Consider the following 24,815-nt stretch of genomic DNA (forward strand, 5'->3'; position numbering starts at 1 on the left):
ACAGATTTAACAAACAGTGCCAACACTGATTTTTTAAAAAATCATTAGGTTTTAGTGAGCAAAAAAAGCATGTTAAGTGACGGGGTAAATTACTGATATGTCTCACTAAAGTGGATGATGGATCTCGGTCGTCTTCTTGAGTGGAAGCCTCCTCTCAGAATAATTTTTAAAAGGAGGACAACTTCCTAACTCCAAGGACAGCAGTACTGTAAGAGGCTTTGTCTCCCCCTCTACCCACCCAGCCCTAACAGGTGAGAGAAGTACAACTGCAGCCCCCCGGTGCCCAGCTCTACTTCAACCGGTTCATAAATCAAAGCAAAGCTGCAGATGGTTAAGTTAAGCAGACAGAGAGATTATGCTCCTGTCAAAAAATCTACATCCCCGTGTCTTCATCCTGAGCCCCATAGAGCACATCCTTTCCCATATCTCGGCTGTCAACATTATCCCACCAATAAATTAGAGCAGTGCTCCGGCTTGATGGATAGGCCTGGGTAGAAAAGTAATAACTGTTAAGGAAAAGCCAGCGCCAGCTGCCACTCACCATGGAAAGCTCCAAATTTACTGACTTCTCCAAGGCCTTTGCAGAATAGATGGAGAAATCAATAGCGGATTACAGAAATACACATTTTTAATTATTAAAAAGCTCGGGATATCGATCTGATTTCTTTCGAGAAGTAAATAGCATTACGGAGATTTATACACGCCCTGCTCGAAGCCTGCGAGGAATGCCGATGAAGGGATCCCAGGCTGCCCTTTTGCCGAGGGAGAAGTGGGAGGGGGCTCTGGCCTTGCATGCCACCATTTTCTGCCATCGTGGGAATGGAAGCTGCTCTGCATTAGGCTCGACTGGTGGGTGGGGAGAGATCATTTCACCACCAAATACACAAAGCCTCAGAGGAGGAGAAGGAGAAAGAGAAAGAGCAGAAGGAGGATAACAAGAAGGAGAAGTGCTATAGAAGTCCCTTCCTTTGCTCATGGGCTGCCTTCACCCCCTCTTCCCCAAAAACCTTCACAATGTCCACCTCTCTTGCTGGTCTATGTGTGGGATTTTACAGCCTTAAAGAGATTCGACTTTCAAGAACTCTTTTCCAAGCCTGAATTTGTGGTTTCAGTCACAATGCAGAATTAATCTACTTTAACTGCCCTGGCTCCATGCGACAGGACTCTGGGATTTGTAGTTGTATGAGATACTGAGCCTTCTCTGCCAGAGAGAATGCAAAGACCTCTCTGACAAACTACCAATCCTAGGATTCCACAGCATGGAACCACAGCAGTTAAAGCCGTGTCAAACTGCATTATTTCTGCAGGGCCCACGCAGCCTGTGACAGATTCCCACGGTTAACATGAGGAGACTTTTCCTTTTTTTGGCACAGGCACTCCCTCTATTCTGTATAGATTGACACTTGCTCATTTTGTGTGAAGGCGGCAGCCTGGCCAACTCTGGATCATTTTGACAAATGTCAGAAAAAAATTATATATATTCCACAAGCAGAAGAGAGGGCACCCTCTCTGGCACGCAGTGCAAGTCAAAAAGAGATCTTGTCTTCATATTCTTCCCTGCTGGGAACAGTCTGTCTCTCAGGACTGCTTGATGCTACTAACACACAGGCTCGGTTTAAGAGGACACTAAAACATCCTCCCTTTTTCTTTTTGAGGAGAGTGGAGAGGGAGGCGAAGAGGATGTTCTTAAGGACAAAGGAAGGAGGCGACTAAGGAAGGCTTACAGCGCCCTAGCATCAAAAATGAAAGCTAAAAATGGTTCCTCACCACCTTCCCAATGAAACGTCAGTCCTGATGAGAACAGAATCACAGAGGCTACTTCAAAGCTTATTACCCGTCTTCTCTCAACAATGTGTAATCAAAAAGATGGACACCTCAACCGGATGAGAGAGCAGTAGACTGGAGAGGTGACGCTCTACACAGACGCCATCTTATTTTAAGCCTCCCAACCAGTGGAGGAGGTTAGGGTGAGAAACTTTGCCAATGCCTGGAAGTTGGGGGGGGGGGGGAGAGCTACCTTGCCTCCTAATTCATCTGCACCCACCTCCATCCCAGGTCTGGTCAAGTATCTCCTACACCAGCCCAACAAGTTCATCTTTAAGCAACTGCCTACCATTCACAAATGATCTTGCGTCAAATTTTCATTTATCACAGCCTTTCAAAGAGGAAAAACGAGGCAGCCTCTGGAGCAGCAAATTGAATGAATCCACAGCTCTGTCACGGTGCCGGAGCCAGGAGATTTGAAAGCAGACAGTCGTTCTGCCCCAAAGGAGTGATGGTTCCCCACCCTAAATACACAAAATCAGCCTCTCCCTCCCAAATCAGTTTGACTTGCACTCTTTCAGCATGTCGCGATGAAAGGGAAATATGAGCGAAAGCCCCCGGGCATTACAAAGGGACTGGATTTATTGTTAGTTCTAAACTAAGGAGACTCATGGGTCAGTGTACTGTTTCCCATCAGAATGGGGGGGGGAGCTGCATGACTCAAATTTGGGCCTGAAGAGGTTTGGGGGGTGGGATGGGGGAAGTATTCTTTACAAATCTATTCTGAGACCACCACTACCAGGCCTTCAGTTCCATGTGGTCAAAGGGAGGAGTCCCTGCAGCACAAGGTGAGGGGATGCCATATGCAGTAGGCCAACGCTAGGCTGAAGCACTGAGAGATGCAAGCCCCTGTCTGCAGCCTGGAGGGTACAATTTACTTACACACTGATGAAACCAAACTTGCCTCCTGAATTACCTCTAGTGCTGAGCCTTAGCCTTCCTGCATTTCCATGTACTCAGTCGGTCTGGGACTGGCACAAGCAACAGTTTGTGTCTCTGACACACTTGAGAGGGTATTTCATTCAGGTGGTTAAAGATGCCTCATTTTTTCTGGCTCCAGGTATGGGCAGGTGCTACGTTAAATATGGTTCTTGTGTGCCTTCAAGTCGTCTCTGACTTATGGTGACCCTAAGAGGAGCCTACCATGGGGTCTTCTTGGCAAGATGTGTGTGTGTGTGTGTGTGTGTGTGTGTGTGTGTGTGTGTGTGTACAGTGTCTTCTCAACCACAATGTTTCTCAAAGTGGTTCGCAATCATACAGCCAGGCATACAGATTTGTAACTTGGAAGTACAGCAGTGCTGGCATCATCAAAGTTACCTCCCCACCACAGACAGGACTTTAATCCTAGCTCTGGACCTTACCACTGAGGGGAAAGAAAAAAACCACATGGTTTAAACAGATAGCAGAGTATTTTGCATAACAATGTGCTGGAGGATTAAGCATCAGGCTTCTTATACTGCCTGCCTTTCCTTATCCAGCACAACTTTCTCAGAAAGGGTGGAGGAGGTGTCCTGAAAAAAACCCAAAAATGCTTTCTATACATACCCGGTCAAAGGGGATGCTGTATTTCTTCAAAATGGAGGGTGAAATCAGAGTCATTTTGTGCCGGAGGAAGGCGTCACACCCCTGCGAGCTGCCAGGGAAGAACCCTAAAGGAGGATTAAGAAGAAAAAGAAACTTATTTACCAGTAGAGACAGACAATATCCAAAGGGAACCCTTTGACTACCCAAAGCAACTGGAAACAACCTCATCCTTGTCACCAATCTTTCACAGAGACGTGTTCTAAAAGGGGTCAAGCAGTGCCACCACAAAGACCTTCAAACTTCAAGTCCAGTGAAAGCACATGAGATCAATTCTGGCTTTTAAAAAATGCATCACAGCAAGCTCCTTGACGTCCATTCCAAGGTGAAATGTTGTTGAACATGCCCAGAGTAAATCTATTCAGAGGAATATGATTCAGTAGACAGAGCTCACTGATGGGGAAAGGTACCACCCTGGGATCTTCACTTGGCAAGATCCCCAGAGGAGCAAATGTTACAAAGTAGCCCTGGTGGCGCAGTGGTTAAATGCCTGTACTGCAGCCATTCACTCAAAACCACAAGGTTGCGAGTTCAAGACCAGCAAAAGGGCCCAAGCTCGACTCAGGCTTGCATCCTTCCGATGTCGCTAAAATGAGTACCCAGACTGTTGGGGGCAAATTAGCTTACTTGCTAATTAGCTTACTTGCTGTTCACCGCTATGATCCTTGGAATAGCGGTATATAAATAAAACAAATTATTATTATTATTATTATTATTATTATTATTAAGAATAGAAAGTTGTACCTTAGCTCTGAACAACATAATGATCATACACGAGTTTCTAAAAGTGGAGGATCACAAAGCTACCTCTTTCTCCATCTGTAGGGAAGAGGCAAACCTCAGAATTGGTTTTGCCTTTCATGCTGGTTTTCTATAGGCAGGAAAGAGGTTTTCATACTGTATATCAAGTCTCCTATAGTACCAAAAACAGCTTTACCACTTTAGAGAGGACAAGCACCAAAGATCAACATAAAAAATACAGATATGAACATGGGTATGACCTGTTCACTGGTTACTTTGAGTCTAATTGTGTACTTCCTTATGCATGTAAAGGAAAGTGACCCTACACTAACAGGTTAATACAAGAAAGATAAGTCAGTCTCTCCATCGGCTCTCTCACCATCATGCACAGTCATGGGGGGAAAACTCACATGTTCCAAATGTGAGCTCTTAAACAAGCTGCTTATTTTTGTTTGAGAAATCTGACTGTGACAAGCATGACTAAAGAGCCTGTTGATGGCTTTCCTTCCATGATGCTGCACACACACTGTCCAACATCTGCAACAACTGGGTTTGTGTTTGTGTATGTGTATGCAAGGCAACTAGTGGATATTTAGGAGGTGAGGTACCTAGCTTAAACAGTCTTTTACATATTCATACATGATAGAAATCTGTTCCATTGTTCACAGCAAACAATTCTACTTGACCTTCTACAAATCAGATGCCCACAAAGTCAGTGTATTCACACATGCACTTGCCATCTTCTCTTTACATCATAAGGTACACAAAGGGACTCATTGTTCCCATCCTAAAGTGCACAACATAATTTGCACTGTTTCGTGCTGGAGTCAATCAAGCAAAAAGATTTTGCCAACACTTTTTATCCACTACAATGGCAGCGTAGCATGCAAATGAATTATAGTGTAAACCTAATATGTTCCATTCATTGTAGCATTAGTTCTATTTGTTAACTATCCCAACAAATTTGTTGAGATGTATGTTAATCAGTGCCTCTTATGGTAACAAGCCAGGCGCACCGCCAAAATGGAGTCTTAGTTCTCCATGCTGAACACAGAAAAGAATTTTATCTGTGACTCAGCCGCTTGCAAAATGCACAGCAAAATTTGCCCAAATGTGTCACCTCATTCCCCGCGTTGCTACATCCAAGTTTATGCATCTCCTCACCTCCATCCTCTTCCTACTCAGCAGGCCTCACACTTTCCAGAGCTGGCTCTCAAATAGGCGAAAACATACCGACAGACCCTCTGTTGAGTAAAGAGACAAAAATCTGGCTCATGAGCCATCTGTCTCCAGTGCTATGCAGCACGATTCATGCCCACTGGAACTGTGTGGAAATGCAAGGGGCAACTAAAATGGGCTCCTAACACCCAAGACCTGGCTTTCGTGCCTAAGGTGAATACCAAAACTGTGACTGCAGACTGGTGACTGGGCACATGACAATTTATTGATTTTAGCTTTGCAGGGTTCTGTCCCAGGCGCTGCACTGATGTAATTCCCTTTCACCCTTGAGATATTGGTCTACACATTCCTGATTAAATAGGCCCAGAAAGGAAGGAAGGAAGGAAGGAAGGAAGGAAGGAAGAAAGGAAGGGAAAGAGGGAGGGAGGAATGAGGAGCAGGAGTGGGAGTGAAGGAGGGGCAGAGGGGAGGAAGCATACTGAGAGTAAAATATAATTCTAACACTTGAACAACAAAACACTAATTGATGCTACATAATGGAGGAGGTTTTTAAAAGTGCAAAGAATTACTGGCTTCTGGCAACTTTTTCCCCCCTCATACTAAAAGCATTTCAATTAGAATTATGAGCGCCTGCCACCCAGTTCATCGTCCTTCTCTGCAGTTCCTCTTTCTAATGCACAGTTTAAGTGGCTCTCATTAAAGCTCCTAATAAAGGAGCACATTTTAAGTGATTAGCACCAATAACGTGGCAACACATTAACGGTCCCTCCACGGGCTCAGCAACTCTCCCGGCGAGCCCATTTATAGCTCGGCGATTCATTTTCCGTATTAATCGCCAGCTCCTTCCATGTTCTGAACATCTCTGGAACGGTGACGCATCACAAGGTAAGGAGTGGTTGCTATTTATGGCTCTGCAGCTTGTTGTCGACCTCATCCCCCCTCTGAAATATCAGGTGCCTTAGGTGAAGTTTTAAAGATCAGATCATGCATGGTTAGATGACCAGCAGTTTATTAGTCAGTTAAACCATCCTTCTAGGTATGTGTGGCAAAAGTGACCAGCTCCTGAACATACATTTCAAGCCAGGCTTCTTAAAATGCACCAGTGCACTAATTGGAGGGGAATCCATTTTGATCCAACTGGCCGTTGAAGTCCCCACCTGCGTGGTGAAGGGGCACTTCTTACTTGTGGCAGGTGAATGGTTACACACAAACAGTTCATTGTCCAAGAGTGTTCTATGATGTGGACAGGTGAACAGTATAGTAATGATGCCCAAGACAATCATATAAACTCAATTAGGTTTCTGCTTCAGTCCTAGGAATCCAAGAAAATCTCACTCATCCTATTGTCTTGGGAACACTATTGGCACAGCAAACAAGAAGAGTTACCCTTCCACGTTCTATCAGATTTGCTAAAGATAACCATACAATATAGTGGTTCCTCCACATTTGCTGGGATTAGGGGTGAAGGACCCTTGTGAATGTGGAAAAACCACAAATAAAAAAACACTATTCTTTTTAACTAAGAGAATACTTCTCCAGGAATCACCTGCCTGAAGCTGACCATGGAATCATGCTGGAGGACCTAGAAATGCCTAGAGAAGCATTCACCCTAGGAGCTTCTAGATTCTCCAGCACAACTCTATGGTCAACTTCTGGCAGAGTTGCACTGGAGGATCTAAAGATTCCTAGAGATAACATATTAATCCAAACCGTAAAGAATCAAATCCACAAAAGTCAAAGCCGCAAATGGGAAGGGTGAACTGTGTCCTTTAAGTAACACAACACTCATTGTGTCAGGTGTCTTGAACAAGACAAGTGGAAAAGTGGATTATGGAAGCCATCCTTCTGTGTCTTGTTTTTAAGCTTTAGGCAAATGCACAAACCGGTCTATTGGCAGTTACTAATTCTGAAGACTGAGAGACGGCAGCTTAAATCTCTCTCACTCATTTTGTGGTGGTGACCTTCCCATTTGGTTGGTTACTGTGGGAAGGAAACACTGGACTAGATGGTTATTGAATTATTTTATTTCAAGGATTTACATTCTCTATAATAGATAGTCCACTGGTCTGCCTGTCACCGCTTTGCCTAGGCTCTTATCCAGCTACCAGGTGCTGAGAACATGGCTAGACTGATCTTGCCTTCTTGTCCAATTTTCCATGGGCATTTGAAGGGCCACTATTACAGAATATTTCTGACTGGCTTCCTATTGTCAACACTATCGGGAGGAAAAATCACACAAAATTTTCTAGTGAATACAGCTTGAGCATCCAGTAACAAAGAACGAACAACAGAGGAGCACCTCCCTGCTTTTCAATTTAATGCAGACTTCCCAAATTCTATTTCTGAAGAAACAAAACAAAGCACACGCACATCGCCTCTTATGGGCCATCAGGATTTATGCAGTTTTTATGCTCACTGCAATTGTGTGTGTGGTTTTTTTTTTTTTTTTGGTACAGCTTGACATATGACCAAGTGAGAATGTTGTGAATATAAAATTGCTTCGAAGCTCTCATTTTCCAGTCAGTGGTTTCCAATCTGTTATTTCTATTTTATACCATGTCACTACCGAGACTGGCTCCCTGAGAGACAGGTGATGATGGCCTTCCTTCATCAGGGCACCGCATGTGTTTTTCTATTTATTTGACACTATAATTTCAGCCCAATAACTGCCTGGCCCGCTTTTGTTTGCACCTTTCCCATAAAAGAAATGGCCAGTTAAGTCTGTCAGCGGAAAGGCTTCATACTTCTGACAGCATCGGATGCCTCTGAAAAACCAGAGGGGAAGATAGTTGTCCAGAAAAACGTTCATAGCTGTGCAGCAGCTGCTCCAAAACTCTAACGATAATTTGGTGTTATTAAATAATAAAAACTTGCTTTTATCTTGCCATCTGGAATTCCTTGGAAGCGAAGGGCCTCCCTTCCTTTATCACAGAGAGCCAGGAAAGTCTTTAGGGCCTGGGCTTCCACTTCATTTGCCCTGGAAGCTTCAAAAAAGGAGCAGGAGAAGAGATCTTGTTGTTTTCCCAATAAAGTTCATTCTCCTTAAAGCACCCATTTATTTAGCAATTAGAAGAAGCTCATTTCTAAGAAGGCAAGCCTTGCTATAAGACAAAGACAAATACGCGCAGCTGCCAAGGAGAACGCATTGGAGTGGGAGCCACAACTTCCTTGCTCTGTATTAGGTGACAGTAAAACAAGCCCCAATTCCATCTTGGCTTACACCAGTGGCTCCCAAACTTTGGTCTCCCAGGTGTTATGGACTTCAGTTCCCATAAGCCCTAGCCAGATTGGCCAACAGTCTGGGAGCTGAAGTCCAAAACATCTGAAAGACCCATGTTTGGGAACCGTTGGCTTATAGAATGGCCAATGTGATTTCTATGCCAGCTTGTATTAGCCTGCTTATAAGGATAATTCCTTGCTGGCGGCTTGAAAACACCAGGGTCCTGCTCTACTGTGTTATTTAAAACACGGGGTTGGCCACCCTACTACCTGACCATCCCATGTGCCATCTGCTACTCCTAGGTCTGGATACATGCAAACAGGGCACTTGTAGCCACCAAGAAGGGCGCAAGAAGTTTCAATGACGATATGGGGACCTGCCTCCCATCACTTCTGGGCCTCCCAATAGACAAGGAATTCAATCTTCCTCAGCCACAGCCTACTTTTCCTCCAAAGAACTGCTCAATGGCTTCATTTTAAAATCTTACACAACTAGTGCTTCAATAACATTGCAATGGGGGCGGTTAACTCACTATATTTTAAAAACAGGCCAGGTGGGAGGATAGTTCACCCCGTGTTTAAACAAGCCTTGTTTGATTCAGTGGAAGAGAGAGTGGTAGGATTTCATGAAGTCAATATTATAAAGAGAAGGGAGGTAGATACCATCATCCTCACAAAGAGGCATCCAGACCACAATCCTGCCAGCTGAGCCACCGCCACCTTGTTATATATATCAAGAAGAGAGAACTTCAATAATTATGCTCCGCTATATCCACAATTATTGAACCTGTAAGCACTTTTAAAATGAAAAATGTTCCGCAATCAATATGAGTGGTGTTTGCACTTAACAGACCAAACACAAATGAAGAAAAGAGAAACGTTTTATTCAAAAGGCATCCTGCGTTGTTAAGGGTTCGGCCATCATCAGGAAAGCAGAATGAGCCCTACGTTTTCTTCCATGCCTCCCTGAAGGCAAACAGATGAACCCCCACTTTTCCCAGGCCCAAATGTTTTAAACCAGTTGCTAAGAGGACACACAGTGAAATCTGTTGGGAAGCTCTATTTTCACGGCCAGGCCTACGTCACGGTTAGAACATCTGTAAAGCCTCTATTACAGAGATACACCGGGGAAGCCGATGCCGTCGTATTAGATGTTACAATGGAACAATACGTTAAACGTTTGTTTTTAAGCAAAATTTAAAGGTCAGGCATTAACCTTTAGAGTTGTAGATATTCTGTGACTTAGCCTGGGGCTCTTGTTTGCATTAGGAAAAGACTTTTCTATGGATGCAGCTGCCATTTCTGTATGTGGGGGAGAACCGAGTAACCACATCTTCTCCACAGTGGGACAATGCTCCTCCAACTCCACATAAGGTGACTGTTACAGACTGCCAAAATAAAGGTGCTTCGGGACTCTTTGGAGGTATGCTATTTAAATGATGCATGCATCCTAAGAATCCGGAAGCTGCACCAAAGCTGCACTCCAGTGCTTAGGAATGGAGTGGGGCTTTGGCGCAACCTCCGGACTCTTAGGACCCATGCATCATTTAAATAGCATACCTTCAAAGAGACCCGAAGCAGCATTATTTTGGCCATCTGTAACAGGCCACAATCTTACCATAAGAGAGTAAAGAGAAAGCTCTCTTAAAAAGAGTTTTTACCTACATGAGGGACTCTTGCTTATTGAGAGTGAACTTTGGCTCTTCTACTGTGGGCTAAAAAGGCTGTACGCTAGCCTATTAAATGTACACTTTTGATATTCTGCATGATCTTTTTAAACCATCCACTGCTTTAAGAGGGTGTTTACGGGGAAGAAAAAAACACAAAGATGGAAATCTTAATAACAAAATAGATTCAGGAGGATTTTCTATCAGTTTTTCCCTGGCGTCTGGAGACAACTGCAATAAAAATGCTTCATTCTCAGGCTTCAAATAGAAAACAAAACAAAACACAGCACTGCAAACAGCCCACACAAGTGCCAAAGGTGGCCTGAAAACTTCTTCTCACCTTCTTACACTTCTGCTACTCTTGGGTAGGTTTCACACTCCAAAAGTGTCCTCCCAAAATAACACATCCCAGGCACACAGACATCACACCGACATTTCACTTGGGTTGCTAGGTAGTGCTGGAACTTTCCCAAAGCACCTGCCTCACAATTAAATCGCTATTTCGATTCCTGCGGGAAGACCAGTTACCGAATTCCTGCTACTGCCTAAAAATACAGGCACACAGCAACACTCGCTGTACTTCTATGGGCAGAGCAAGCTCTGCCAGCACATCTGGGTAATGGATTTGGGTGGGCTGTCACTTAGACGTTCAGTTGGTTCCAGGGTCAGCATGAGGCCAGACCTGCAGAGCTATTACAACAGCTTGCTCAGAAACCAGCTGCTCAGTTCAAAAGAAAAAATTCACCCAGAACCGTGGATAGGAGCTTTGGTTTTCCAAAGAGGCCCCCAGAACACAGACACCAGATGGATGTAGACATAATTACTATTCACAATAAAACCAGAGAAGGAAACTACGAGGTTCTGATCCAAAGGGTGAGTGGAAAAAATACTTTCCAATCTGACAAGACACATCTGCTGGAATGTGGTTTTGGAACCTTGCCTGGAAGAGACCAAGGAGTCAGCCCTAAAAAGAAGCTCTCCACTGACTTTTCAACAGGTAGGACTGCTAGCAACATCATTTATAGTGTTCAGCAGTCATGCATAAAACATATGTATGTTGTCCTTTATTGCAATCACAAAGGTGTACGCATAATACTTATGAGCAATGTAGATGAAGCACGCTATTTTCCTCCTAGGACTATTACAGTACTTCCACAGAGGATGGAGTCAACCACATGGCGCCCAACAGATATTTTCAACTACTCTTTCCATAAAACCCCATCAGCCTGGTTAATGACTGGCAATGATGGGCACTGTAGTCTAAAACATCTGAAGGGTGCCATGCCACCTCCACCTGCTATGGAGGAACTATGTATTACCTGAGGTGGCCTGTATTTCGGGCTCACACTTCCATTATCAGCATTTGAGCAGCTGCATTACTGTACAACCAACAGAGAAAAGCTTACCTTTTGCCAGTCTTTCCAGCCGCTTGCCATGTTCTGGAGGTATTGCATACCTGGCAAGAGAAAACAACATGTGCATCAGCAAAACTGACATTTGAGAAGCTCAGACTCTTAGAAGCTCAAGACTCAATATCTGCGGTTACCCCAATCTCCAACTAGCTTCAGTTTTCCCTGCTTGAGATACAAGGAGCAAACTACAAGATGGTGGTTTGTCTCTCTGTCTCTCTCTTCGGAGTACCATGCCTACTCAGCCTGGCCAATGGTCAGGGATGATAGGACTGAATAGGGCAAGTCATCTTTCTTCTTCAGCCAAACCTTGGGGCTGCAAAATGACAAAAATGAGGGGCTGTGCTTTCAGCTCTCAGAGCCAACTATCAACACAACAGGTGAAAGGGCTAACTTTCCGCCTTTTCACACACAGGACAGGCTTCCCTTATCCATCTCCTCTGCCTTGCGTGAAGGAAGCCTACCTCATATTCTGAAAATCATGGCTTTAAAACATCACAGGAGCTCAAATGAAAGGGGAGAAATCACATCCCAAATTCTCTCTAGACCAAAATGAATTCCACTCTTCTGAAGTGATCTGAAAACCCGTAATCTAATGTAAGAAGGATGTCCAGGAACAAAATCCGTACAGAAGGAAGCTTCAAGACTTCATGCTTAAGCTGATTTCAACTGGCAGCTTTAAAAAAAGAAAAGAAACAAACACACAATTTTCCAGGGGGAAAAGCCCCGTCCTGCAACAGCTAATCTTAGATAAAATAAGAAATCTATTAATGTGACCCAGGCCCTTTTGACCAAAGCCAAAAAAACAATTGCCCTTCAAAGTGCGTAATTATCAAAATAATTTAGTTTTGCTCATCTTAAAGACTTTCATTTTTCTATTAAAAAAACACCATTTATCACAAACATGAAACAAGTGAGTAAATTAATCCCGATCCAAACAATCCTTTGTGGGATTAACAAGCCTTTTTAAAAGGAAGAAAGGAAGGGAGCCAAACTGAACTGTTCCATTCCTTCTGGGAATGTGCTGAAGGATTTGGGAAAGGACTAATTCATGGCTAGGAGGCAGCTGATGATTAATGCTACATTCTTCGGTCGACTATGCTACTTTCACTTAATTAGTGCCTGTAATTGGGAGTTGTAAAGATAAGATTAATTGAATCTTGGGGATGTTAAAAGTGTAGTATGTTGGAACATGGTTACTGCATTATCGGAGTCTGCAGACTGCAAAGGCAACAAACTGAGTTCTAGAGAGGCATCCCATGGAATTAAAATTGTGGAATTGTTTGGATAGAAGCCCTGAAAATTGCATTCATGAGCTTAAAAGCAGGAGCAAGAGGAGAAATTGGTCCCACAGATGCCAACATTCAAAGAACGAAGGCAGCATACTTTGTCACGTTTTGAAAAGGATTGCATAAGAGTCCTATAGTTCCAACGGCCCACAACCGGCAAAGTAACAGCAGCTGTCTATACAATCGCTTACTGAATATGAGTGGCCGCATTCGCACTACGAAAATAATCTGGGATGAATCTGGGTTGAATCCTTGTTGTTCACACACATCCCGAATGCATTTGATGCACTTTTGGGAGGGAACTGGCAAAAAAACCCTTAACCTGGAATATTCGATACCAGATTTTTTTGCTGAGTTTTCCTGAAAGATCCACATCGACCTGCACCTTTGGCAGTGTGAATAAGTTTCCAAATCGATTCAGATCGCTCAGTATCATTCAAGGGAATGGAGGCGGCTCCATTTTATCCCAAAACAATGGCATGTGTGAATAACAAAGGGATTACAATGACTCAAAGAGATTTGCAGACCCAAAACAACAAACCCGATATGCATCAGCAAGGTGATCCGTATCTCCTCAGGACAAAAAAATGAGTGTGAATGTCCCCAATGAAAGGCAAAATAGAAAAAAAGATGGAAATGAATTAATCTGCCTCCCCAATTTTTTTTTAAAGTGTAGATCTATAAGTCTGGCCACCAAAATGGAGATCATGATAAAGTGAAGGCTGGAGGGGAAAAATCATCCCTGGATATATTTTGGAAGCTTTCTAGTGGTACCTAGAAGGTTAAAAACGTTGGTTTACAGGTTTACCTGACCTGATTGTTTCATTCCACATGTGCATACTTTTAGCTTTGAATAAAATATTCACTGAAATTTTCTCAACTGCTTTTCCTTTTTGGGGGTATAGGACCCTATCCTTATTCTTTCCATATTATTTATATTAATCCAAAATCACGATGTTAGCTTTGCTTCTCCATAGTCTAGGCTACAGTCTACAGTTGGCCCTCCACATTTACGGTGTCAGCTTTTGCAGATTCAATTGACATGTTCTCTCTCAGAGTCTCTCAGTCCTCCAGTGCAATTCTGCCAGAAGCTGACCATAGAGTTGTGCTAAAGAACCTGAATGTTCTTAGAGAACATTTATGTTCTCTAGGAACACTTCTCATTTTGCATTTGTAGATCTTCTGGCATGATTCTATGATCACCCTCTGGCAAATGTTGACCACAGAGTTGGACTGGAGGACCTGATAATTCCCAGAGAGGTGGTCTCTTATGTAAAAAGAACAGTCTTTTTTATTTGTGGTTTTCTTCCACATTCATGGAGGTCCTTCATCCCTAACCCCAGTGAATGTAGAGTGAATGTAGATCTTGCCGCTACCTCCAAACTGGAACTTCACCGTTCTATTATCTATCTACTTCTGCTACAACCACAGGAGAGGACTGCTTCCCACTATTGCCATCATCGCAAAGTAAATAACAGTCAATTCTCATGGCAACCAAGCTCCCTTCTCCAGCACTTGTCCTACCTGCCTCTCACCAAACAGTAATTCAATGTTCTGTTTTTAAGCTCTGGCTCCTGTGCTCCAGGAGAGACAGCGATAACAGCCTGTCCTCGGGGAAGAAGTCAACATGTCAGGGAAGATCAAACTGTTCGCTCATTAACCTCAAGGCAAGGTGTCAAAACAAAAGGGAGATGTTCAAGTACCGAGAAGCATCCTTTCTGCCAGCCGCTCTGAAAGCCCTTCCATTGATGGTGGCACCACAGTCCAGGCGCGGCACAAACGGACGTCTCCTCTCATTAAATTATTTGCCTTAATGGATCAACCACCCACACAGATGCCCTCCTCCCACAGAAAAAGCAGGTAGATAATGAAGGAGAGGTTAACACAGACATCATTTTGAAAAGAAAAAAAATAACCATAAAGGCAGAAAGAGAAGTATTTCAAATGCCATGGTGCCAGTACTATTTCTAGATGTCTGGACAAACTGGGACCTATTTTTATAACCTACAGAAGAATCCAAAGGAGTTTTGCCAAATGTTGAACTTAGGTTTTAGAAACGCAAATGGCATAGTCCTTCCAGGACTATCCCATTTCAAAATATGCGCATACATGTGGTTCAGGGTGGGCGGGAGAGTCACATAACACATTTGAATACTTCCTTAGATATTAGTCAACCTCTACTACAGCCCCGGTAACAACTCCTCTGGCAAATTCAGGAGAGATGTCAGATTTCTAGGGTTTGGAGAAGTTAAGAAAGAGGGGAAAAAGCATTCCCAAGCTGTCAAGCAAAGGGGATGTGCACCGCTGGAGAACCTATATTAACATGCAGAAAGTTTCAGGCTAGCTTTTCAAGTTGAAGGCCTCAAATAGCAAGGAGACACCCCTAAGGCCACTGCTTGTCCAAATGCAGGACTAGAGAAAGCAATGACCACATCTTTTTATAAGGCAACTCCATATGTTCGTGGATCATAAGAGTGTTGCAACAGGCCCTGGGCAGAAATCCAGTCCCTCTGGGGTCCCATTTGTAGCCTTTAGTGCTCCCCCAAAAAGCCATGCCCTCTTCCCCCTGACACCTCCATTTGCTAGCTTTCAGATAGGCTTTCCCATTCTCAAAGGCCGAAATGCCTACACCTAGGGCAGTGATGGCGAACCCATGGCACGCGTGCCAGAGGTGGCACTCAGAGCCCTCTCTGTGGGCACACATGCTGTCGTCCTAGCACAGAGTTTGTCAGAGTTTCTTACTAGAAAGCCAGTGGGACATGGCACTTTGCAATAAATAAGTGGGGTCTGGGTTGCAGTTTGGGCACCCGGTCTGTAAAAGGTTCACCATCACTGGCCTAGGGCCTAGCATCATGAAGAGCAATGTGGGTATTTTGGATATGAACGCTTTTAATTTTGGTTCCACCTACCACTGGAAATGCCCTCTCCATGTTCTTCCAATACTGGATTTGGCCCTCAGGTTCCACACAGATACCTATACTTGTAATATATCTTTTTGTTCAGTCCTTGTCCCGTGTAAAAGAGAAATAACACAACCAAGTCATACCCCCAACCTGCCTGGCTTGTGTGAGATGAACTGTCACATATTTTAGTGTCACAGCGCTGCAAAGACGACACTGTGTTTTGTTCACTGTCTGCGATTCTGGAAGCTGAAGTCCAAAACACCTGGAAAGCCAGAGTTTGGGAATCACTGCTTCAAAAGAAAACATCTCACCTGCTTCTTATTCATAAGAGGGGGAGCCCTCCTATGAATAAAAAGAGTGATGAGGTTTCTTCTCACATCCTTATAGCTTTGGGGAGTTTAGTAACAGCCGGCTTCAAGGGCTCTGCACTCCCACTGTCTCTGCTTGAAAGCTACCAGGGAGCCCACACAGAAGATCTTCTAAGAGAGAAGAACTGCGATAGCATGCAAAGAAGACTTCCATTCCTTGCAGAGCTATTTCAAGTCCACCAGATGTTCCTTGCTTTCATCAGTTGCATGGCCAGCCCCCGTTTCATCCCTCAGATCTCTCTCGGCACCAGCCACTTACTTACTCTCTAGACTGCAAGCTTGCAAGTCAAGGTTCCTGGGTTGCCCCTGGCAACTCAATAGATTTGGATTCATTGCTGTTCTCCGACCATTGCCTCAGTCTCCCTAAGTGAAAGAAATGAAAGTGCTCCCTTCTCACTGGCTACTAAGAACCGTGTGCATCGACGCTGCACAGATGGCGCAAATTCACCTGTCTTACCTATTGCACCTAGGCATAGTCCATTGCAGAAGGTGTATCTGCATGTAACACAATTGAGGGTAGTGAAATCGAACAAAGCAGGCTGGTCACCACAACCTAAAAGAAATCGGAGGCCGAGTTCAGCTGTAACATCTCTTGTCCTCCTTGTATCATGCCTGCTACTTTCAGCTCTCTGTCAATCTGGCATTTGGAGCATAAGGTTACCAATCTACATTCCAAAGGCAAGTGCTAGCAAATATGAGTGCTCTTCTTACTACTTGCATACTAGGAGATCATTGGAGGAGACATGGAGAACTAACAGATAAATGGGGGAAACGTAGGCTGGTGGGATCCTTGGGCCTTCGGGATAAAAACCAAACCACCAGCTCAAACACTTACAAATATTGATGCTTGGATTTGTATAACCTTGTAACGTTCAGTAACCATTTCTGCAATGATTCTGAAAATACGTTTTCTCCTCCTGACAGTTAACTCGGTGGTTCTTACCAGCATGGGAGGTAAGAGCATTTTTGGAGTAAAGAAATGCTCTGAAGAACTGGCTATGATCTGACAACTATTATCATTTTATTTTATTTTCTTATATCCCTCCTTTCTCCCAAGACTCAAGGCAGCGAAAAACAAGCATAAAACAATACAATTTCACTATTTCCTGGGCCAACAGACCAGGTTTTGAGGGCCGGGGTGGCTGAGTCCAGTTAAAGGACAGCAGAAACAGGTCACCTGCTTCTATTGAACTGCTACCCCATTAGCCTGAGCTAACACAGCAGCTGGTAAGGGATGATGGGAGCAGCAATCTTAGACCTGGAAGGACATATCATCCCTACTCCTTAGCTAAGGAGAAGAAGAACTCTATGAATGTGGTTTCAGTGCTTCTTGAAGGAAGGATGTGAGGCGTGGGCAGTACAGAACAGTGGGACATCTGCTGAGCATCCCATAGACCATTAAACCCCAACTATGCACTAAGGCCATGCTAATGTGACACAAGAAGTTATTAAATAGTGTAAGAGCCCTTCCAACAGATGAGACAGCCTGCTGCATCTCTGATTCACTGCTCTTTTTAATCAACCTCTTCCCATCAGGTAATTTCTATTGTGCCCGTGAATGAAGCATGACCGGAGCCCATGAGCGTTATCGTTCTGGCAATCTCAATTAAGTGACATGAAGAGGCTGCCTGTTGCATCGCTGTCTGAGTTGGCCTTTTGCAAACCCCAAATCCCTCAAACCCTCCACAAGCAGAATGCTAAACAGTAAACTGCATATGCAACAAAAATGCACTTCCACTTCTCTCATTCCCTTGAATATCACCCCTTTTTTCATATGCCGCTGTTGCTGTACCTGTTAATGTACTGTGCCCACCAACAGCATTGCACATTTATCTATTTTGTTAGGAACTTAATTTTTATCTGGGCTTTCTTGCAATATTTGACCCAAAGCGAGTCACAACGTGGAACCCAACACAACTAAAACAATATGTAATACAGTGGTGCCTCGGGTTACGAAATTAATTCGTTCCGTGGCACCGTTCGTAACCCGAAAAGCCTTCGTAAGCCGAATTGCCATAGGCGCTAATGGGGAAAAGCCGCGATTCCGTGCGAAAAAGCCGAAAAAAGCACCAAAAGTTTTTTCGTAACCCGAAAAAACATTCGTAACCCGAAACAATAATTCCCTATGGGATTTTTTCGTATCCCGAAAATTTCGTAACCTGGGTATTTCGTATCCCGAGGTACCACTGTACAATGTTTTTTTTTTTAAAAGGAATCTTGTTTAAAAATTAACTTGTTTGAGGAGGGCAAGGCCACAGAAACACCTGGATTGCCTCCTTGGGTCATAAAGAATGGATCATGGTGGATGGAAAAATCAATATAAGCTTCAACATGTGAAAAAAAAATTCAAACGTTTTTGGAGGAGGGTCTCACTGAAGAACAGGAAAAAGGTAGAATTCAAAGATATAGCCATGTTAGTCTGTAGAGAGATCTTTGAGACTCACTGAAAGAAGTTGGCAGCATGAGCTTTCGTAGACTCAAGTCTACTTCCTCAGATGCATTTGGTCATCTGAGAAAGATGCTAGTGTTGGTATTGCTGCTGGAAGAGAAATCTGGTGAAGCAAAGAGGGGCAAGAGAAAAACAGAACCTATGGGGCATGAAGACTGACCATACCAGGAGCTGCTCTCACTAAAGAGTTTACTTTGAAGGTCTTTACCATTCCTGCCTGTCAAGGCATTGAGCAACCTATCTGACAATGTAATGAAATGGCGAAGGCCTGTCTAGATAAGGTCTTGACCTGCCAGGAGAAACAAAGTAGAGAGAGGGATCATCCAAAGCACTTATGGGGACGAACTCCATAGTTTGGGAGCAGCCACTGAGAAGGCTCTCACACCTGTAATGGTGGCAGGACCAAGAAAGCCCTCCTCTAAAGATCTTAGAACCTAGGTTGGCTCCAATGAATTCTAACAGGCTCATATACTGAACTTTAATTGCTGCAAAACCATGTTGGGAAGCAAGCATATTATGTGCAAGTGAAGAAGTATGTACATACTTGACCAAAAGGTGGAGAACACAGCTTTAGAGCATGGCTGGGAGATCTGCAGCACTCTGAATGTTGCTGGATTCCAACTCCCATCAGCCTAGCCAATGATCATGGATGATAGCAGTTGTGGTCAAAAATCTGGAAGCTCATAGGTTCTCCAAATGTTGCTTGACTGCAAGATCCATTATCTCTGGCTAGGGTTAATGGGAGTTGCTGAATCTGACCTTATCTGGAGGCACAAATATTTCCCTTTTTTACTCTGTTGTTTGATCTTAGGGATACTTATACACTTAAGCTGCTTCGGGGGAGTCTTCAGTGGACAGTCCCTAGAGAACAATCTCCTTCGATCTGGCCGAAAAGAATGCTATTAATAGTGCAATTTCCTTGGTGTTTTGTTTATTCCCCTGGAATGACTTGATGGATGTGAATAATTATCAGACTATAAAAGCAAGCAAATGTGTTATTTTCTATCACTCCACATCATCAAACAAATAAAGTGTGAAACAGCTTTTTTGAATACAATTTTCCCCTCCAACGGCTTAGAAGTATTATGAAGAACAATGAAAATAAATAAGCAAATGCCCGGCAAGCTTAAAAATTAAATGAGTGTGTCAAGAAAAGAGGAAGACAGGCCAACCTTTGCAGGGTACAACAACTGAATCAGAAAAGGCTATAAAAGATGACAAGGCAGAAGGATTTGCAGAGATAGAGCCATCACTGCCACAGAGGCTCTGCAGGGACTGGCTTATCTAGTCTATCTTAGGGCCCTCTTAGGTTTCCCTCTTGTAAAGGACGAGAAAAAAAATTCTGAACCGCTGAATGCTATTAAATCTTTTTAACTCTCATCAGAATCCAGCAGCCTCAAGGAAATTTGCTTTCTCTACTCTTTCTCCTGTTTAAACACCATTGTTCCCAGCTGGAACTATTCCCTCAACACAACACTCGTCATCATCACGCTTTTCTATCCAGTCTTCTCATGATGTACCAAGAGAAGAATAAAATACCGTGGTCCCTCCTCCACATTCGCTGGGGTTACGGGCGAAGGACCCCTGTGAATGTGGGAAAACTGCAAATAAAAGAACCACTCTTCTTTTTACCTGAGACATCTCTCCAGGAATCTTCAGGTCCTCCAGTGCAACTCTATGATCAACATCTGCCAGAAGTTGATCACAAAATCATGCTGGAGGACCTACAAATGCCTAGAGAAGTGATTTCTCTAGGAACCTCTAGGTTCTCCAGCAGAAATCTATGGTCAGCTTCTGGCAGAAATGTACTGGAGGACAGATTCCTGGAGAGAACATATCAATCAAAACAGCAAATAATCAAATCCGCAAAAGTCAAAACTGCAAATGCGGAGGGCCAACTGTAATGCCTTTTGCAGCGCATAACCCTGGGAAGGTCCCTAGGCCAGTGCTTCTTAAGCTATCTGATGTTGGGGACCAAATGATCCCCCCCCCCCCCAATGTACCAGGGACTACCTTGCAGTGCCAACAAGAATGCCTGCTCTGGGAACCAGTGTGGCAGAGAACTGGGTTTATAGCCAGAAAGGGTGGCGTGAAGCTGTGGACTGTGCAGCAGAAAAGAAAGATTTTTCAGGAACACTGAAGTAACTGACCAACCTTTTTCAAGAGCATTGAGAACTGTCTTAACTTTTTCTTTCCTGGATGCACTCGACTCCTTGCACTGCTTGGCTTTTCCTCCATCGTCTTCTGAAGTCCCCTCTGTCTAATTCCAAATTTGTCAACAGAGTCCCAGAGAGATATGGACTTTGACAAAGCCACGGCACCGCCATCCTCACCCGCCACCATCCAGTTTCCACTGCACAGGAGTTAAGTAGCAATTACGATTACTCAACCCCCTTGCAGCCTTCCTTCCACCAAAGAGCAAATGCCAAGAGCAAAGGGTTCAAAGCAGCAGGCTTTTGAAAATGTCATTTCCATCCAAGCTCATGTTGGAAGGCAAAGAAGTTAATTTCACAGTGCCTGCACAAGGTCTGGGCAAAAGAGAGGGCCCTCATAGTTTTTCAAATGGCATAATTGCTGAAGTCCAGAATAGTAACCAAAAGAGAGGGAATCGCACATTTTTAAATGAGTTACACATCTATTTGTCTTCCAAAAGATTGACTCGTGCCAAGCCCTTCCAGAAACGAATACCAACATGCCCTTTTTCTCAATGAGAAGAAATACAGGGAAAGTTGTTATTCAAATTCTCTGCAAGGTACAAATGTGTCCAGGGAGAGATAATCTGAATGTTGGCACTGATGCTCGCAACCAGGGATTGGAAAAACATTACCCAAGACAATACTGGGCTCCAACAAAAACAAACTCAGTGGTGGGAGGAAGGTGGGATAATCCACCTCCAACAACCAAGTTTGCCTTCCCTTTAAGAAAACAAGTTCATGTATTCCTCTTAACATTTTATCTTTATGCTCAGCACACTGTCCATTCAACTCTGGCAGCAGGAGCGCATAGGCAATGAGCAGGCAATTTGGTTGAGGGCATGGTTCCAGCGTCTGCTGATTCTCCAGTCCTATAGCTGAAAAGAAGCAGCGGCAACACAGTACAGTTGGCCCTCCAAATTTGTGGCTTTGACTTCTGCAGACTTGACTATTTGCCGTTTGGATTATTATCCTCTTCTCTAGGAATCTCTAGGTCCTCCAGAACAACTCTGCCAGAAGTTGACCACGGAGATGTGCTGGAGAACCTAAAGTTCCTAGAGAAAACGCTTCTTTATGCATTTGTAGGTCCTCCAACATGATTCTAGGGTCAACTTCTGGCAGATGTTGAGCACAGAGTTGCACTGCGGGGCCTGTAGATTCCTGGAGAGGTGTTCTCTTAGGTAAAAAGAACAGTGTTTTTTTTTATTTGCGGTTCGTCCACATTGACAGGGATCCTTCACCCCTAGCCCAGGGAATGTGGTGGGACCACTGTACATAGTACTGTCCCAAGCTACTATGTGTTGGGAGTAACAAAGACAGTTTGACATGTAAACAAACAGCACACGTCGTGTTCTATTCAACTAAGTTAACACATGCTGAAATGTAACCAGCGCACCATCCAATGCCTGTGAGCAAGAATGTCTATTACTGCCACAGCATTGACTTGAGCTGTCAGATGATGGGGAGCTTTGTCTCCTAAAGCTTCCACAGGGACAACAATGGTGGGCATAGGCTACCCAGGAGGAACAGGGGGCTGTACATGGGATGGAACAAGTTGGATCGCTGGCTGCCTTCAGCACATATCCTGGACCATTTCTAGTCTTTCCTTCTGGTGTGTGTGTTGCAATGGAGATCAAGAAAGCAATATTTGGATTAGGAGGCTGTTGGAGGCCACACCAAATACACATGTAGCAAGGGAGAAGGAAGGTACTAGGTGTGCAACTGAGGTGGTGTGAGGATGAGAATGGATGGAACAGTATATATGTGCCAGCAAGAAAAAACAAAACAAAAAGAGTTTTTGGCAGACCCAAAACAAAGGTGTTATCTGTTTAAGTGTCACATTTCATCTACTGTATTTCCTCTCAGCTGCAGAAACTGGAACATCTATTGACCTGGCTACAAAGGATGTGGAGCAAAAAAGAGAGCTACCCTAGACAAAGGGTACAAGAGAAGGAGAAGTCAAATTACATGGAGCGATGATGAGAAACAGACTCAGTGATGGGAGCAAGGTGGGGTAATCCACCTCCAACAACAAAGTTTGCCTTCTCTTTAAGAAAACAAGTTCATCTATTCCTCTTAACATTTCATCTTCATGCTCAACACGCCATCTGCTCTTGCAGCAGGAGAGCATAAGCAAGGAGGAGGCTATTTGGTTGGGGTCTCCCTCCAAAAGGAATGACCAAGCTCACTGCAGCCTTCACAACGTGGCTGGACTACAACAGGATTATGGCATTTTAGTCCAATACATCAGGAAGACACTGATCTGAGGAAGGCTGGCTCACACAATTTGTGTACCAATTTCAGAACCAACAATACATTTTGAGGTGTTAGGGAAGACATGCACACTTCTTTGACTGTCGGCTTCGCGGCACAATCTTCACTCTCCCCTGCCCAGCAATCCCTCCCCGCAACTCCCATTGTACACCAGAGCACAAATGGTTTTGGACAAGAAGTGTGACCTGCGGCTGCAGAATCCTCTGTGAGCTGGCCTTTTAGCTGCCAAAAATCAGCATTAATCCACTTATCTGAGCAAAGAGGTTTTAACACAGAATCCTACATCCTTTGTCCCAGAAGAGGAAATTTAATAAATTCTTACTGAGGAAAAGATGAAAAATGTCAACCTGCGTTATCAGCTGCTGAATGGCTGTTAGATAAAACCAGGCAATCACAAGCCAAGTATTTCCAAGACTCCCATCTCCTGGACAAGGTCCCAGCTCTAGGACACTAGAGGTCAGAAACACCATCTCCCTCCCTCCTTTTTCCCTACTCAAGATACCTTTAAAAATGCCGGCTGAATCCAACACCCTCAACAGTTTTCCTGAAACAATTTACTCTGAACAGAGTCAGGGTGGAGAAAGAACCGTTTGGCTGTAAGCATTGAGAAAAGCTAAAACAAAGAAAGGTAGAAAGATTAAGAAAACACTTCTTCCCATCCAAATGAGCACATTAAGTCTACCGTTAATATTTATGAGAATTAGATATACAGTAATGGAACTGGGAGGAGAAGGAAGAAAAATATGCAAAACAGATGTTCCTATTTTGCACCAACTGATACATACATGCTGCCCCTTGCACCTTGGTACAACACACACTTCAACTCTATATAGCTACAGAAAGGGGCAAAGGGCTCTGTGTGCCTCAAGAGGATTTTGACATGCTGGGCTTTAAAAATGGAAGTCACTGCTTACAACAGGCTTCTTCTGTCAGAATCCATCCTGCTTCTATGTGCAGTTCCTTTCCATGATGATTTTCAATTGGAGTAAAGGGTCCATAATAAGGTAAAGGAAACTGCCTTGTGAAAATTATGCAAGGAACATTGAAAACTAAAATGGCTTCAGGGCTCCTAAGAGCCAGAAGCGGGCTTTTTTTTTGCAAAAGAGGAGAGGACCTGTTAACACAAAAATTTAGCAGTACTACACGACGCAGCTGAAGAACTAACTGCTTCCTTAAAGTCTTCCTTGTTTGTTTTAAGATACTGAGGAAAGCCCCAGGATTCTGCCAATGCAAAAGAGGTATTTTATTGATCTCATTTCCATCCTATCTTCTCCGTTACAAGAAATCCATGAGCTGCATTGTAAACCTAACAAGCCAGTCAAGTAGGTTAGGCTAAGCTGAAGGAGCTCACCAAAGCTCAGCCTCTTTTTGCTCAATAAGGCTTACAGAGGACTTGTGAGGTGACCAAAAAAAATGAGGAAGAACCACATCTCAATATACTGAAAGAAGATGTTTAATAGTTGACGGGCCATACGGATATCCTTCCAAACAAACTGAACCAAAGACTACACAGAACTGTACCAAGAAAACACTCTCACATACACAAAAAAAGTATTTGAGAGTGGCTGCTTTTGAGCATGGTCATAAGCAGATGGACCTTGGTGCTAGAGCCTTAAGAAGAGGACTGTCCCTACATGCTTTAACTCAAACTTGTATGTAATAAGAAGGAGTGTCTTCCTACCCTCTGATAGCCTGCATGCCTTTATCAGCTGCCTCTTCC

The 24,815-nt window shown here is 43.8% G+C and overlaps 1 protein-coding gene across 4 annotated transcripts in view; it reads right to left on the bottom strand.

Moving 5' to 3' along the window:
* The window catches only part of KDM4B (lysine demethylase 4B), a 128,675-nt gene that overhangs the window by 73,356 nt on the left and 30,504 nt on the right, over nt 1-24,815 (bottom strand). For 3 of the 4 annotated variants that reach the window (XM_042479455.1, XM_042479454.1, XM_042479456.1), the window contains exons 6-7: nt 11,618-11,667; nt 3,370-3,473 (exon numbers count right to left, since the gene is read on the bottom strand). In XM_042479455.1, the coding sequence (XP_042335389.1) occupies nt 3,370-3,473; nt 11,618-11,667 (154 nt within the window). Of the gene's footprint in view, nt 1-3,369; nt 3,474-8,199; nt 8,310-11,617; nt 11,668-24,815 lie in introns of all 4 variants that reach the window. The other variant, XR_006105033.1, reaches the window with a different exon arrangement.

This window comes from Sceloporus undulatus, chromosome 7 (assembly GCF_019175285.1).
Source record: "Sceloporus undulatus isolate JIND9_A2432 ecotype Alabama chromosome 7, SceUnd_v1.1, whole genome shotgun sequence".
Classification (NCBI taxonomy): domain Eukaryota; kingdom Metazoa; phylum Chordata; class Lepidosauria; order Squamata; family Phrynosomatidae; genus Sceloporus; species Sceloporus undulatus.